We start from the raw sequence: 15129 nt of genomic DNA on the forward strand, positions 1-15129 counted from the left end.
TCTGTTCTTTCGCTTTGCAATGTCATATTACCACACATGCACTTTGCGGCAGCATGTTGAGTGTGTTGAACAGAGATGATGGAGAATGTTTAGAAACAGCGAGAAATTAATTTACGGTAAGGAATTGATGGAAACCGGCGCCTATTTACCACTCAAAGTCGCCGGTCGCCTTCAGGAACAGATAGTCGCGGCCGTTGATCAGCATGATGCCGTCCTTGAGTACGCACTTCCACTTGTTCTTACTCCGTGTGACCTTGTCGTACTGGCACAGCACAATATGCTCTGTCTCCTCGCCACCGCCCTCGACCTCATCCTCCTCGTCGGTGTCATCGAGGTCTGAGTTGATTGCATCCTCGGGGTTTTCCACAGGTCCTTTTGGCTGGTCATTGTCAGATGCACCGTCCACCTGCGGTACGCCCAGTTCCCTGGCCTTCTCATAGATCCGCTTCCGCTCATTCCTCATCCGCTCCCACATCTGCATCGGCGACAGCGCCTCGCGCGCATCATCCGCGCCGTCGTTTTGCGGCACATGCCCCTGGTACGCATGGTGTGCCTGCTTGTACTGCGGCCGAGATGTAATCGGCGTGTCGTCGTCCTCGTCGTCCTCCAGCTGGCGGCCAGACTGCGCTAGCGACGCCAGGCTGGCAGCGGTGGGTGCCATGCTCTCTGGGGTTATTGATAATCGACGCCAGCGAGGCCGCTGCATTGATCGGTGGCGCCGGCTGCTGGGCCGGCCGCGCATAGTCATCGTGCGTGTCGTGCAGCCCGTTCTCGCTGGGGAATGCCTGCGACGCGGCTCTCGATCACTTTGGTCTCCCAGCTGCGCTGCAGGTCCTCGAGGACTGATGTGTCGACGCCGTGGCCCTCAAAGTCGCCCTGGACGTTGCGCACGACGTCGTCGATGACGTACCGATACACTGCGGCTACGACTGTGTTTGACATACTATCGCAAAACAAAGTACATGGAGGGGCTTAGACGCACATAGCAGGAGAGCAGGACTGTTTTCTTGGTATTCTCTATTTTACCTGCGGAGGAGTTTTTGTACTATATGGTGGAGTTTTGTGGAGGAGAAAATGCAAAGTTCGCTTTTTAAAGGCCAGGGGCTGGCCTTTTCAGCCAGCGCTCCCCTTCGCCCCAAAATTTCGTGACATCAGCGGGCTGATCGATCAAGCGATCTGCCGCCAATTTGCAATGTGGCCAATGCGTGTGCTGGATATGCTCGCAAATGGAAAGATGATATTGGTGCCAATGCATCTATTTGCCGCAGAAGTTTCCGACAGATGCACATGGAACGCTGGCGAAGCCAGCCATATGTGGTGCAGGGTGCGCCATGTTGGAAAGGCGGTTTGGGTCTTGCGGATGGCGCTGATGACATGAGTAGGTGACGGCTGCTTTTGAAGGATAGAGTCACAACAACCAAGTGATTGTCGGGTCTTTTTGGCCGTTCAGGCCGAATCTGAACATCTGGCGCATATGTTCAGCCGCAGTGCCTCTGAGCCCTGGCGGGCACAATCCCTCGGGCACTCAAAGCAAGCCAGACGTATTCCGCAGCCTGGCCTCGGCGCCGTATCTGCAGTCCGCCATTCGGCCGAAACTCCTGGCTGTGGTGCTGAGCATCGAGAAAAAGCGAGCTGGCTGACATTGCGCACCGATTTCTTCCCTCTTTTTACTGGTGCAATCTGATTGGCCCAGCCTCCCCAGCCTTTGGAGAAAAAAAAAACAGGTGGAGTTAGGCAGCAGACATCTCGCAGCTGAACGGCCTTTCTTTCTTCCTCAGTTTCCTTAGCCGCACTTATTAGCAACTACCCCCTTGGCCAATATCCCAATCATCCTACCTTTTTTCTTTATCCCTGACATTTGGTCTCTTGTCAGCGGCATATAGCCATACCTTTTATATTATTAGCCTCTTGTAGCCGAGTACTTTGGCGCCGTTGGTCTCTAGTGTAGACCAGCTTCTCTTTCATAGGCTTCATAGTCTCGGGAATATCCGCAAAATCTCACATCCCGTATCGAAAGAAATTATTTTTCTCTACATTTTTCTTTCCAACATCCCCCGTCATCCTCGCCATCTCCTCACCAACAACCGCACGTTGTCAGCACTGACGTTGCTCTTGTCCTCTACCACACTGACACATCCGAGATGAAGCGAGTGCGTGCATCCAATGTCACCACGGGCGGTGTTGCCAAGCCCGAGGCCAAGGCGTTTGACCTGAGCGGAGTGCGGCTGCCGCCTACGCAAGACCCACAGGGCATGGCGCGCAAGGCCATGGGCCGCAAGCACATGTTTGGGCTGCGTGAGGCACCGACATTTTATCCGACCGAAGAGGAGTTTGAGGACCCGATGGGGTTCATCCAGAAGATCCAGCCTGAGGCTGAGCATTTCGGTATCTGCAAAATTGTGCCGCCGGCGGGGTGGAACCCGCCCTTTGCTCTGGACACCAAGGTACAGTTTATCCCAGATGAAGAGAAATTTCTTGCTCCCGTGTATCCCGCAGAGCGTGCCCATTGCTAGGTCTACACTTTGCTCTTTGTTTAAGCTTGCTGTCTGACTTGCATCGGAAAACAATATCGCTTGCTCATGGGTAAACCCCTGTATTGCGCTTTTTCTCTTGGCTGGATGTAGAGCCAGTGATGTCCAAATGCCCTGGCCGCTAGCAGCAACACCAAAATAAGAGTGCAGAAAAATATGCGCTCATTCTTCTCTTCGCTCCCACTTCTCATCCCCCAGTCTACTGCTCACATGCCACAAAAGCGAGCCATGGCTTTTTTCTTCCCCTTTGACAATTTGCTGTGGATTCCTGTATTGCGTGTGTACCGGCTATGTTGTATATTCTTGGCTGGCTGAGTCGCTTTTTCAAGGGGTTTGTAGCTGCTATGACGCCTGGCATGAGTGCAGAGACCGACATTTCAATATTTTCCTTCTAGCTGGCCTCTGCCTCCCCACACACACACTACAGCCCCTCGCCTCCCCACTCCAAATTCTAGGTCGTGCTATTCAGATATTTGGATACTCGCTCTTTGCCTGCTTCTGGACACTTGGCTTATTCCTCCCCTAGCCCTCGCTCACCGTAGCTAAATGAGTGTGGAGCTTGATGGCATCTGAGTGCCATGGCCGCATTACATGAGTCGCCAATGGATTTTTTTTGCAGTGGATGGCTGAACAGTATTCTCCATCTCTTTGTAGAAGTTCCGGTTCCGGACCCGCGTCCAGCAGCTCAACTCGCTGGAAGGCAAGACGCGTACCAACCTGATTTATCTGGACCAGCTATACAAGTTCCACTCGCAGCAAGGCCACCCGCTGACCAAGGTGCCGCAGCTTGACCACCGTCCCATCGACATGTTTGACCTGCGGAACGAAGTAAATATGCGCGGCGGATTCCACAAGGTAGGTGCAGCAAGGCGAAAAAAAACCAAATCCTTGTCGAATTGTTGACATGATATGTGATTTTGTTGCTGACAACAATGGTAAAAATAGGTCAACAGCGAGAAGCGGTGGGCGGAAATCGGGCGCGTGATGAAGTACGACCGCAAGACATGCACGTCAATGTCCAACTCGCTTAAATCCACGTACCAAAAGATCATTCTGCCGTTCGAGCTTTATCTAGCCAAGCACGGCAGGCTCGGTACTTACCTCCCCCTTGCGCAACGGGACCACAGCCGAGGGTACCCCTGGCACAGACTCGCTGGACAATGACGAGCATGAGGATGGGTGGCGTGCGCAGGTCTAAGCGCCGGCGGCCTGCAAAGCCGTCTTCGGGAATCAGAGAATCGTCAGCAGTAGCGAGCCGCGAAGCCACTCCATCCAGCGTGCATACGCCGCCGCCCCTAGCACAGGCAGATGGTACAGGGGCCAGCTCAAAGCGCTCTAGGGAGGAGAAAGGTCCCGACTATTGCGAGGTGTGTCGATCGGGCGAGCACGGCGAAGTAATGCTGATATGCGATGGCTGCGAGAAGGGCTTCCACATGGGCTGCCTGGAGCCACCTGTACACTCTGTCCCCAGCAACGACTGGTACTGCGATGCATGTGTGCTGACTCCCGGCGCCGACTTTGGATTCGAAGACGGCGGCGAGTACACCCTCGATGCATTCAAGCGCAAGAGCGACGACTTCAAGCGCAAGTGGTTCTCAGGAGTACTACCACGGCAATCCACGGCCCAACAATAACAAGGAGGTCGTACCTGTATGGTCCACAGATGGAAGGCCGTGTGCCCAGAGGAGGTTGTCGAAGGAGGAGTTTTGGCGGCTGGTTGCAACGCCGTACGAGGAGGTGGAGGTTGAGTATGGCGCCGATCTGCACTTCGGCGCAGCATGGCAGTGGATTCCCGACCGCCGAACGCGATCCGCTGGAACCGTATGCGCGGCATCCGTGGAACCTGACGATGCTGCCGTTCCAGCCAGCATCGCTGTTCAACCACATCCAGCAGGACATTTCGGGCATGATGACGCCGTGGATCTACGTAGGAATGTGCTTCAGCACATTCTGCTGGCATAATGAGGACCACTATACGTTCTCGGTCAACTACCAGCACTGGGGCGACACCAAAACCTGGTACGGCGTGCCAGGCCAGCACGCCGAGATGTTCGAGCAGGCGATGCGCGATGCGGTGCCGCAGCTGTTTGAAGACCAGCCGGACCTGCTGTTCCAGCTGGTGACGATGCTGAGTCCAGAGGTTCTTCTGAATCGCAACGTCGATGTGTTTACCGTCGACCAGCGCGCAGGCGAATTTGTGGTCACCTTCCCGCAAAGCTACCATTCGGGGATTCAACCAGGGCCTCAACTTCAACGAGGCAGTGAATTTCGCCACGCCCGACTGGATGCCGTACGACATTATGAGTGTCAAGCGGTACCAGCAGTACGCGCGCAATCCCTGTGTTTTCGCACGACGAGCTTTTGGTGACCATGCTGGAGAATGACCGCGAGTACCTGCAGCACCAGTGGTTCCAGGATGCAGTGGTGGAAATGGTCAACAGAGAGCTCGAGGATCGCAAGTTTGCCCGGGCGCTGTGGCCTGCACACAAAATCCAAGAGATCGAGTGGGAGCCGCACGACGATACCGAGGCAGCAGACGAGCTCCAGCAGCAGTGTTTAAAATGCAAGGCCTTTGCATACCTGTCTGGTGTCGTGTGCGGCTGCAGCCTCCACTACGTCTCGTGCCCGCTGCACGCCGACAAGTCGTGCAAGTGCGATGGGGACAAAAAGATCCTAAAGTACCGGTACACTGACGAGGAGCTACAGGCATTGCTGACCCAGTGCAACCAGACTGAGAGCAAAGCGCAGATCTGGGAGAGCGAATTCCGGCAGAGTCATGTCGCTGTACTCTGCCGATGCCCATGCGGCGGCAGCAGCAGCAGCAGCGGACTGGTTGAGACGCCTACTGTGGGTGCTTCGGGCTCGGCGCAAGCCAGCGACGATGGTCGGGCTGCCGTGCGTGAGGAAACCAATGAGCGCGAGAGCCTGGCAGCCACCACAGTCGTTGGCCACGAGTCACAGGATGATGAGGCGCCCAAGGCTCTGGTTAAGCGATCTGCAAGCGATCTGGTGGTCAACCATGTGCAGATTGACCTGGAGCCCACGATCCGTCTGGCCAGCCTCAATGTACGGCCAGGACCTGGCTCTGATGATTGTGCTGCTGGAGGAAGCCCAGCGTCTGGTGCTTGACCGGCCCGTGCGCATAACGCCTACCAACAGCAGCTCTGGCAAACCAGCTGCTGGAAACAATGCCCATAGCGGTGTGTCTGGCCGGGGCGGTCGCGGTCGTGGCCGCGGTCGTGGACGAGGCCGTGGCAGAGGTCCGTGGTCGTGGCGGCTACCATCCATGCTTCACGCAATAATTCGGGCAGCCCATCGACCGGAGCCCTATTATCCACATCCACATCTGTGGGTAACAAGGTGATGTCGGATCGCGTCGAGAACGAGCAAATGCTTATGCTAGGCCATGAAATCGAGCGGCTATTTGCCGCCTATCCCGGAAACCCCGCCGGCAGCGATAAGGACCTGGCAAGCCGTGTGGATTTGCGGATCCTGGGTGACGTGCGCCAACTGGGCCGGTTTGTGCAGGCTGCCAACACATGGTGCGCAGCCACCCAGGCCCTGATGGCCAGCATGGGCCATGTTGAGCTCGTGTCCAAGATAACGCAACGTCGTGCTGCCAACTACCAGTGGCATCGGCGCAAGTGGGCCGAGCGCATGGGCGGCAAGCTTGGCCGTGTAGCCTAGCGATATGGATGGCTCGATGGAGGTCGAGCAGCGTGTCTTCATTGCCGAGCTCATCGAAAGGGACGAGCTAGAAGCAGCATCAAAGCTAGAGGCTGAAGCCAAGATGGCAGAGGCCGAGAGTGGATCAATGTCTCCGGTGGAGAAGCGCTACAAAACCGACAGCGAAGAAGACCGGGAGTCCAGCGAGGAGAATAACGACGACGAGGATGACGGAGATTTCCGGCTCAACGCCCCGGCGCGTGGTGGACGGCGTGGGAAGCGCCGGCTGCGGTCTACAAGGGCACCATCGGTTGGCCACCCGCGCAAAGACAGCAACGCGGCTCCCAACGGAGTCAAGCGGACGCGCAGATCGCGGTCTGGGATGCGTGCGATGTCGCATGAACTCGAAGGAGTCCACCCCGCCGCCATCGGCCTTGCAGAAGGTGTCGCGCCGGTCATCGGCAGCTCTGCCGCGCGGGGTGTTCAGCAGCTCGTTGATCGCCAATATGACGAGGAACGATATGCAGGCGGCTGTGTGCGAGGCTATTGATATCGATGATTCTGACGGCACTTTTACGCTGGACAACCTGCAGGCACTGCTGCGGGAAGGCGACAAGCTGTTCTTCAACTCGCCTGAGCTCGATACTCTGCTGCAGCTGGAGAAGCGGGCACTGGGTGCTGTCAGCGAGATACAACAACTTTCCGCCACGAGCCCCGACATGTTAAGCCACATGGATGGGGTGTCGCGGAGCCCCGAAGCCTATGGCGCTGAGCCGACTAGTTGCGAGAGGCTTGACAGTGTGCGGCAGCGCATCAGCGACATACGGCGCGAGATCGACCAGATTGGCTTGGAGTTTGCTCAGGCTGACAGTTTGTGGCAGATTGAGGGCCAGATTAGCTGGATCAGCGAGTGTCAGGAGCGGTTTCGCAAGCGCACACTGACCCAGTCTGCCATGGAGGGGCTGCTGAGCGAGGCACGCAGGCTCAGCCTGGATCCGAGCACAGTGGCGCTGTATGCAAGGCTGTGCGACGTCCAGCGGTCAGCTGTGGAGTGGGAGGAGGATGCCCAGCGTATTATCGACTCAGACTCACTGCTGGATCTGCGCGACATGGGTGTGCTACTGGAGAAGGGCCGCAACCTCGAGTTCTTGCCGCCCAGCTACGAGCAGCTGCGCAAGCTGCAGCAGCAAGCCCTGGATATCCAGGCGCGTGCTGACCGGCTGGTTGAGCGTATGGGCGCTGACAACATTACATTCCGGCCAGAGTATGCCGATATGGTGCAGTTTATCGAGTCGTACACCCAGTTTGCGCGGTTCCGGCCCAGCTCCGGCGATAGGCTTGAGAGTGAGCTGGACCGCGCCAATGAGTGGTGGTTGCGCATGCAGAACGCGTTTGCCAACCCCAGCAGCGAGGAGTCGGCGTCGGATCGTGTGCGTGTGCTGACAGATGCATTCCGCCGTGCTGCCGATGTTGTCGAGGGCAAGCAGCGGATGCAGGACTGCGTGTGTCTGTGGCCCATTTCGGATACCACGGCTCACAAGTGTGTGCGGTGCGGTGAGACGTACCACGATGCCTGTTTGATGCAGGGAGATTTGCGGAATCTGGCTGTGTGGGGCACTGGCCAGTCGTACGTTTGTCCACTGTGCTCGCACCGCCTGCAGCCACAGACATGGGAGCGCCATTTCCCATCGCTACACCGTATCAACCGCTTTATCGAGCGTGCACGAGGGTTGTCTATTGTCATGGAGGATCTGGACCCGCTGGTTGGTATTGTCCTGCATGCGAGAACGCTGGTCCGTATTATCGGCAAAGACTTGGCGAACGCCGATGCGATCGCACCTGGGGACGGCTCGCATAAGTGAGCTCCGCCAGCGCCTGCTGCGTTCGCACTTGCGGTTGCTGCTGGGAATTGAATGCGATCTGGGCCAGAATCTCATGATGGATCTGTATGGCCAATTGCTGGGGTTGTCCGCCGATACCTACGGCTCTGCAGTGCCGCCGCCGCAGGTGCATGGTTCTATCGGGGGCGTTCCAGAATCGATGGCGGCAGTTGATGGCACATCCACCCCTGATGTTGACGAATCTGGCGGTGCGGAGCACCCTTTCCAGGCGCAGTTCGATGAGCTAGCGCATCTGATCGCCTCGCCACCACCTGTAAGCATGGATCACGGCCAAGGACTGCTCACAGCCGGCCAGGCGTTTTCTCAAAACACAGACAACTGCGTGTGTGCAGAGAACGGTGGTGAGCTGAACAGCGATCCGATGGCACCAGTGATTCAGTGCGATTCGTGCTGTGATTACTACCACCCAGAATGTGTCCAGCTGCCGATCGTCGACGCTAGGATTATTCGCTTCCACCAGCTGAGCCGCCAGGCAGGCGTCATTGTAGACATACCAGAGTTTGTGCCCCGGGGGCCGAAGTCGTACATGTGTCCTGGATGCTGTGTCAACTCAGGCATGCCCTACGCGTATGGCGAGATTGAGGTCGTTGACGATTGAGTACTTTTTCTTTTCTGTTCCATTCACACATAACATACAGTCTTCTGAATATATCCCGCAGACAACAATGCGCGAATTCTTATCACAGTAGTGTCAATGATCCAGCAAAAATTGACGCTCTGCAGCACCGTCTGTTCTATGATCTGCCGCACATCGGCAGGTCCGGCATGGTGAAGTACCTTGCTGCAGCCATCCTCGCCAACCGCAGCGAAGGATTCATTCACGATCCCAAGTGGGTGGATGAGTGCGAGCGCCTGCTGTCCATCGACTAGGCCATGCAGTAGCCTCCAGTTACGCTTGCATCTTTCTTTTGTGTTGGTTTGAGTGAAATGGTATTTTGGTGTACCTCAGCTATCTTGGACGTAACCTCATGTGTGCAGCTACACCAACAATCCGCAAGGATCCCGGCACAGCTGCACTCGGCCAGTGTGGGTAATAGTCATCATCGGCACATGTGTATTGCTTAAAGCAACTACAATTTTCAATGGCTGATGCAAAGAAAATGTATGAGGTTTCTCTCTCTGGCTGCCGTGCTGCTCCCCGAGGTCAATACAACAGGTGTTTTTTGAGCGATTGGGGGTTTGCCAGATCCAATCATGTGACTATGCTATGCTGCAAGCAACTGTGCATTCTGGCCACCAGGAGACCGGAAAGGCAGTCACAGTCGAGAACTGGTGTTCCAAGAGCCGCCATTCACGTCTTTTGTTACATACTTTCGGTTTCCATCATCAACGATGTAGCTGGATGGTAGTCTGGAATCTCTGCTATTATACAGTAATGCACCCAAGCCACTCTAAACGGCGTAGAATGTATTACCAGTAGTATGTTTTTTCTAGTTATTGCTTCAACCAGCAGCAAGAATGTGCTTTGCTACATATACATAAACCGCTGGACGGCCTCCCCACTTATCAACCACAGTGCACGGTAGCCTTTTATGTATTTGCAGACGAAGTTATCGAGGGCCTGAACTATGTTCACGACAATTGACTCAGTCAAGTGCTGGCTGATGCTATATGTATCATCCTCCTTGCAGCTAGAAGCTTTGGTGCTGCGTCTAAGCCCAAGTGAATCGAATAGAAAAGCAACGTTCGGAATGCGGTGTGCCCACTCGGGTCCGAATTTATGTATATGCTTGATGTGGATCATGTGCTGTAGGCTAGTGGGAGCCTGAGTACTGACAGACCTCTCTAGCAAAAAACTCTTGTTAACCGAAAAAGATTATAGTTGCAAAAGTGGTTATAGGGCTAGATAACTTCGTTTGCAACATACACCTAAAAGGCTATCGTGCACTGTGGTTGATAAACGATAGGCCTGTCAGCGGTTTATTTATATGTATGCAAAACTGACATGTTTGGCCTGCTACTTCGGTATTAGCAATATAAGCTGTATATCAGGAAATGGATATCGATGACTACCAAGCAATGACCATTCAGACATTAAGAGTAGCGTCGGGTGCACTACTGCATAACTAGCAGATTCCAGACTACCTATCCAACTACATCGTTGATGATGGAAACCGAAAGTATGTAACAAAAGACGTGATAGTGGCTCTTGGAACACCAGTTCTCGACTGTGACAGCCTTTCCAGGTCTCTGGTGGCCAGAATGCACAGTTGCTTGCAGCATAGCACAGTCACATGATTGGATCTGGAAACCCCCAATCGCTCAAAAAACACCGTTGTGTTGACCTCGGGGAGCAGCACGGCAGCCAGAGAGAGAAACCTCATACATTTTCTTTGCATCAGCCATTGAAAATTGTAGTTGCTTTAAGCAATACACATGTGCCGATGATGACTATTACCCACACTGGCCGAGTGCAGCTGTGCCGGGATCCTTGCGGATTGTCGGTGTAGCTGCACACATGAGGTTACGTCCAAGATAGCTGAGGTACACCAAAATACCATTTCACTCAAACCAACACAAAAGAAAGATGCAAGCGTAACTGGAGACTACTGCATGGCCTAGTCGATGGACAGCAGGCGCTCGCACTCATCCACCCACTTGGGATCGTGAATGAATCCTTCGCTGCGGTTGGCGAGGATGGCTGCAGCAAGGTACTTCACCATGCCGGACCTGCCAATGTGCGGCAGATCATAGAACAGACGGTGCTGCAAAGCGTCGAGCTTGGCTGGGTCATTGACAACGCCGTCCTGCGGGTGGTGCGTTGCCAGTCGCCCCAGAACTCGCCAATAGCAGCGCGCACAAACATGTCCAAGTCGACGTTGATCACGTCGCGTAGCTGTTGTGAGTTTTCAGCCTTGGCAGCGATCACGTACAAGACGTCGAGCAGTGTCACCATGACTTGGCGTTCGGCGGGGTCGCCAATTGAGGTGCACAGGAACTTCTCGACCTGCAGAGCAAAGTTGTACTCGTCAGGTGTCTTGTCAAATACCAGCGGGTCCTTATCTAGGGTATGCTGCTTGACGGTGATTCCGCGGCCCGGCGACAAGCGGAGGAGCTCATAGACACGGGGGAAGAAGCCCTGCGGGACGCGGTTCAGCGTGCCGTCGTTCTTGCGACGACGCAGCCAGCGGCCGAACGACGGGCCAACAAGGAGTGATGCCGAGTCGGAAGCCAACACAGCTTGTTCATCGGGAGTTAGCGGCTTGGCTACCTGGTTGAGATCCAGAGTAACAGAGAGAATGTCGGTAGGACCCTCAGACTGTCGACGTAGAGACTCCTTGGCAGCAGGCACTGTGATGCGGCAGGCATACTTGTGGCCGATTAGACACCACGAGTCGCGAGCACGGATTTCGCGCACCTTTGCAGCACCCAGTGACTCCAGCGCATGGCGAGCAGCCGGCGTCAGCTTCTCGGCGCAGTCACCCTGCGCAGCTACCACCACGATACTGGACGGCGAGACCTTCGTCGACAAAGTGAGCCAGCTTGTCAGAGTCGGTATGCGACAGGCTGGTGTTAAAGTTGCGCAAATCGACGATGCTCCGAGCAACTGCATCAATGACCTACCACGTTGAGGCCGGCGCCAGAGACGGGGATGGTGTTGCCGTTGATGGCGATGCGCGAGAAATTGCCGGCACGCAGACCGCCTGACTGCACCTCCAAAGTAAGTTCCGATGACTGCGACAGGTCGGGCAGGTCGGCGCGTAGAGGCTCTTCGTCGGATCCGTAAGCCTGAACCTGAGTGGCCAGGTCCTCCTCGATCATGGTGAACGAATTTGTCGAGCTGAGCAGGGGACCGCTAAGCACAGTGTGCAGAAGCGTCTTGACCTGGAACGGCGTGCTGTTGAACAGCTCCTCGATTGCCTGTGCCTCGTCGACGCTCAGCAGGCGCGAGATCTCCTCACGCAGCGCAATGACCATCTCGTGGGTACGCAGGAACAGGATTCCGTTGAAGATATTGGGCGCGGCCATGGCCAGCTCCTGCATGGCCTTCAGGATCTCCTGTACGACTTGGCGCTTCGCGCACATCTTCAGACGAGTACTTGTCGTCGATCATGGCAGCCAGCTCGGCGGCACCCATGGGCTGCTTGATAAACACCTCGTTGGCGCCAAAGCCGATGCTGGGGATCTTGCGGCGCGCTGTCAGCTCAGCCAGGGCCATATCCAGACCCGGCACACGCTTGCGCAGGAGGCCAGCTGCAGTGCGCACTGGGTTCCACAGGTGGCTAGCAACTGCGCGCTCGTAGACTTCCTCCAGCAGCTCGCGGACCGTGGCATCAAGGCGGTGGATGCGGTGGTCGAGGCCATGGCAGGATGACAGGTACGTGAGCAACTCAGCCTGGTCGTACAGATTAGTTGAAGCTGCTAACGCCTCTTCAGCTGCCAGCACCTGGCTGGCATCGCCGATCTGCAGAGTCAGCATCGGCGGTGTAGCTGGTGGCACCCGAGTAGTCTTGATCTGCAGCGAATCGTGCTCCTCATCTTCGGTGGAAATGCCAAGTACCTCAAAGTCATCAGTGACGTCCACATTGTGCTGCTGTAGCTTGTAGCGCGGTGTTGTTTGGCCCAGTGAGTTGGCCATATTGAAGTAGCTATGCGTTGAGTCGTCCGAGTGCATGATGGGCGTGTGCAGAGCGTTCATAGAGCCATGCCGGCTCGATACGCGGGTCATACGAGGTGTTGTGGGCGTCGTCGGCACATCAGCGGCTTGCAGAGCAGGCGTGCGGGATCCCTTTCTTTCTTCCGCCATGTGGGCATCCAGTAGAGGGTTGGTGCGTGCCGTAGCCAAAAAGTCCAAGCTGGAGATGTGGCTGGTGGGAACTGCCTCTGCCATCTGAGTGACACGCACGCGCACGCCTGGGACTACGCCAGCGCGCAGATCTTTGATGAAGCTGAGCAGACTGCGGTGCCGGGTGCCAATGCTCTCGTTGGCGTTGTGGGCGTTGAACATGGCATGGGTGAGCGGCAGAACAAGTGTCGGACGGCCGCTGCTGGTGAAGTTGGCGCTAATGAACTGCAGCTCGTTGGTGATGCTCGACACCAAGTAGTCCGAGTCAGCAGTCAAGTAAAAGTCGGACGAGTTCAGGAAGTTGGGCGTGAAGGCATAGAGCTGGCCTTGCATCCGGTACAGATTGCTGGTGGCCAGCGTGCCGAGTGGTCTGGCAGGGCGGCCGGTGAGCCCAAGCTTCTCGTTCTGGCCGAGCCGCGAGTACACGTCGACCAGGGAGCTGCAGTTCAGCACGCGCACAGGCTTGCAATCGGCCGGCGTCTGAGTCTCGAGGCCGTGCACAGCCAGCTCCTCCTTAAGCGCAGCATCCTCACTCAGCAGCACGACCTGCACAACGCTGTTGGTAGGATCGGTGCGCATTGCGTTGGCGCGGCAATTCAGCGGGTCAAACTCGGCCGGCTCCAGCAGCCCTTCGTGGATCAGTCGACCCAGGTAGAACAGCGAATTGGCCCACACTAGTGGCAGGTTCTCGTTCGGCTCGCGATCCTGTGAACGAGGATTGGCCTTCTCCTTCTCAATCGCCTCCAGCGGGACGTAGAACAGCTCAGGGATCAGCGGGAAGTGGTCGCCGTGCAGCACATCATCCAGGGAGACACTCGGGTCCTGGCACATAGGCTTGTGTGTGCGTGAGTCGTACAGAAGAGGCTTGATTGCGGCCATATACTCGTCGGCAATCTCCTTCTTGTCCGTAAACTGCGCACCCAGAATAATATATGTGAAGAACAGCGGCCACTCGGACTCGACGTCCTTAAAGATCTCCAGCTCGCGCTCCTCGTAGTGCAGTCTGTTGTGGTCCTCGAGCACACACTGGTGGCCGTCCTTCAAGAACCGCTTGAGTCCGTAGCGGCCGCGCAGCTTGCGCACAATCTCTTCATACACCTTGTCGCAGAGCTTGGCGTCGCATACCGCGAACGATGGAAAGCCAATGGCAGACAGAATTGCGCCATCGATCTCCTTGGAATTGGATTCGCGCGGCAGCTGGCTCAGCAGCGTCTGGTAGCACCGGGTGGTCTCGTCATTGAAGCAGTGGATGACGGATTTCGGGCCACCGCGGGCGCCAAACAGATTGAGTCCGTGAATGGCGCGCAGCGCGCCCACGACAATGCCGATAGACGACGAGTTGAGCTCCAGAATGCCCGTGTTCTGCTTCGACCCGCGCTCCCATGCGCCATACTCGCCGAATGCGTACGCCTGCTCGATGTAGAACACCAGATTCTGGACGAAATCGACCTCGTCCTGCGTAAACACAATCTGCAGCCCGTTGGCCGTCATCTGGGCCAGCATCAGAAGGAAGATGCTGGTTGCGTCGATCTGCAAATGCCCCCAAGCGTTATCCTCCACGACAGTGCTGCCCGTACCCGTGTCATACTTGGCATGCAGCGAGTCGAGCGGGTTGTGTGTGTACTTGAATTTCTCGACCTTGGCTGACTGGCGGCTCATGCTGAACAGGAGCCCGCGCATGAGCTTGACCACAGCGTGCTCGAGCTCGTAGGCACGGCCCTGGTTGTCGTCGACGCGCCTGTAGGCCAATGCTAGACCATAGACAGCCAGAATAGAGTTGACATTGTCGCGCACCCAGGCATCCTGGTAGTTTCCGTGGGTGGTGATGGCCACCGAGGCTGGGATGAGACCCGTCACCGGATGCTGCCGACTCAGGATCGTCTCGTTGATGGCATGGTAGTAATAGTCCAGGCGCTCCAAGCGCTTGTCGAGTTGGCTGAGGGCATGCGTATAGAATGGTTTAAATATAATAGAAGCAAAGCTGTCAGTTGCGAATGGAGAAAGGGGGAGGTGCTTCATGCCGCCGAAGATGTGCGCATATATACTGGTTGCAGGGGGATTAGGGTTGGTTTCTGAGAGCGAGCGATAGCATAATCCAGGTTCTTGCCCCTTGCAGGGCACACCACCACTTTTAGTCAGCTGGATTGGTCACACAGCTGTGCTTTCATCGGCCCTCTTTCCCCATCAATACATACCCCCGCCGGCTCCAGTCGGGATTTTGTCATCCGCTCATAGCCTGTTTACT

The 15129-nt window shown here is 56.1% G+C and overlaps 5 protein-coding genes across 5 annotated transcripts; 2 read left to right on the forward strand and 3 right to left on the reverse strand.

The window, feature by feature from the left end:
* Nucleotides 1-72: 72 nt before the first annotated feature.
* Nucleotides 73-1192, reverse strand: DL89DRAFT_38684 (TFIIA-domain-containing protein). Its single transcript, XM_040891603.1, has 2 exons — nt 1031-1192; nt 73-943 (listed from the first exon to the last, which is right to left on the reverse strand). The coding sequence occupies exon 2, from the start codon at nt 746-748 to the stop codon at nt 146-148; it is 603 nt and encodes a 200-aa protein (XP_040741773.1). The 5' UTR covers nt 749-943; nt 1031-1192; the 3' UTR covers nt 73-145.
* Nucleotides 1193-1787: 595 nt separating this feature from the next.
* Nucleotides 1788-8055, forward strand: DL89DRAFT_269103 (uncharacterized protein; the record flags this gene model as incomplete). Its single annotated transcript, XM_040888159.1, has 13 exons — nt 1788-2444; nt 3186-3386; nt 3477-3624; nt 3659-3723; nt 3749-4132; nt 4170-4274; nt 4309-4731; nt 4772-4873; nt 4911-5597; nt 5638-5795; nt 5843-6209; nt 6241-6609; nt 6638-8055. Coding segments are annotated over exons 1-13 (4730 nt in total), but the record flags the coding sequence as incomplete, so codon positions are not given.
* Nucleotides 8056-8135: 80 nt separating this feature from the next.
* Nucleotides 8136-8968, forward strand: DL89DRAFT_294466 (uncharacterized protein; the record flags this gene model as incomplete). Its single annotated transcript, XM_040890518.1, has 2 exons — nt 8136-8681; nt 8822-8968. 2 exons carry the CDS (start codon nt 8136-8138, stop codon nt 8966-8968), a joined length of 693 nt encoding a protein of 230 aa, XP_040741775.1.
* Nucleotides 8969-10144: 1176 nt separating this feature from the next.
* DL89DRAFT_38782 (uncharacterized protein) lies at nt 10145-10596 on the reverse strand. The gene has a single exon (XM_040891604.1). It carries the CDS (start codon nt 10435-10437, stop codon nt 10192-10194), a length of 246 nt encoding a protein of 81 aa, XP_040741776.1. The 5' UTR covers nt 10438-10596; the 3' UTR covers nt 10145-10191.
* Nucleotides 10597-10656: 60 nt separating this feature from the next.
* DL89DRAFT_278807 (phosphorylase kinase alphabeta) lies at nt 10657-15109 on the reverse strand (the record flags this gene model as incomplete). Its single annotated transcript, XM_040889530.1, has 7 exons — nt 10657-10845; nt 10899-11530; nt 11559-11658; nt 11687-12097; nt 12123-13887; nt 13912-14765; nt 15080-15109. The coding sequence occupies 7 exons, from the start codon at nt 15107-15109 to the stop codon at nt 10657-10659; spliced, it is 3981 nt and encodes a 1326-aa protein (XP_040741777.1).
* Between the last annotated feature and the right edge of the window lie 20 nt (nt 15110-15129).

This window comes from Linderina pennispora (genome assembly GCF_002104995.1).
Source record: "Linderina pennispora strain ATCC 12442 chromosome Unknown DL89scaffold_11, whole genome shotgun sequence".
Taxonomy (NCBI): domain Eukaryota; kingdom Fungi; phylum Kickxellomycota; class Kickxellomycetes; order Kickxellales; family Kickxellaceae; genus Linderina; species Linderina pennispora.

What these genes read in the sequence shown, in the direction of transcription:
- DL89DRAFT_38684 (XM_040891603.1), bottom strand. Translation starts at nt 748, where the DNA reads ATGACTATGCGCGGCCGGCCCAGCAGCCGGCGCCACCGATCAATGCAG.
- DL89DRAFT_38782 (XM_040891604.1), bottom strand. Translation starts at nt 10,437, where the DNA reads ATGCAAAGAAAATGTATGAGGTTTCTCTCTCTGGCTGCCGTGCTGCTC.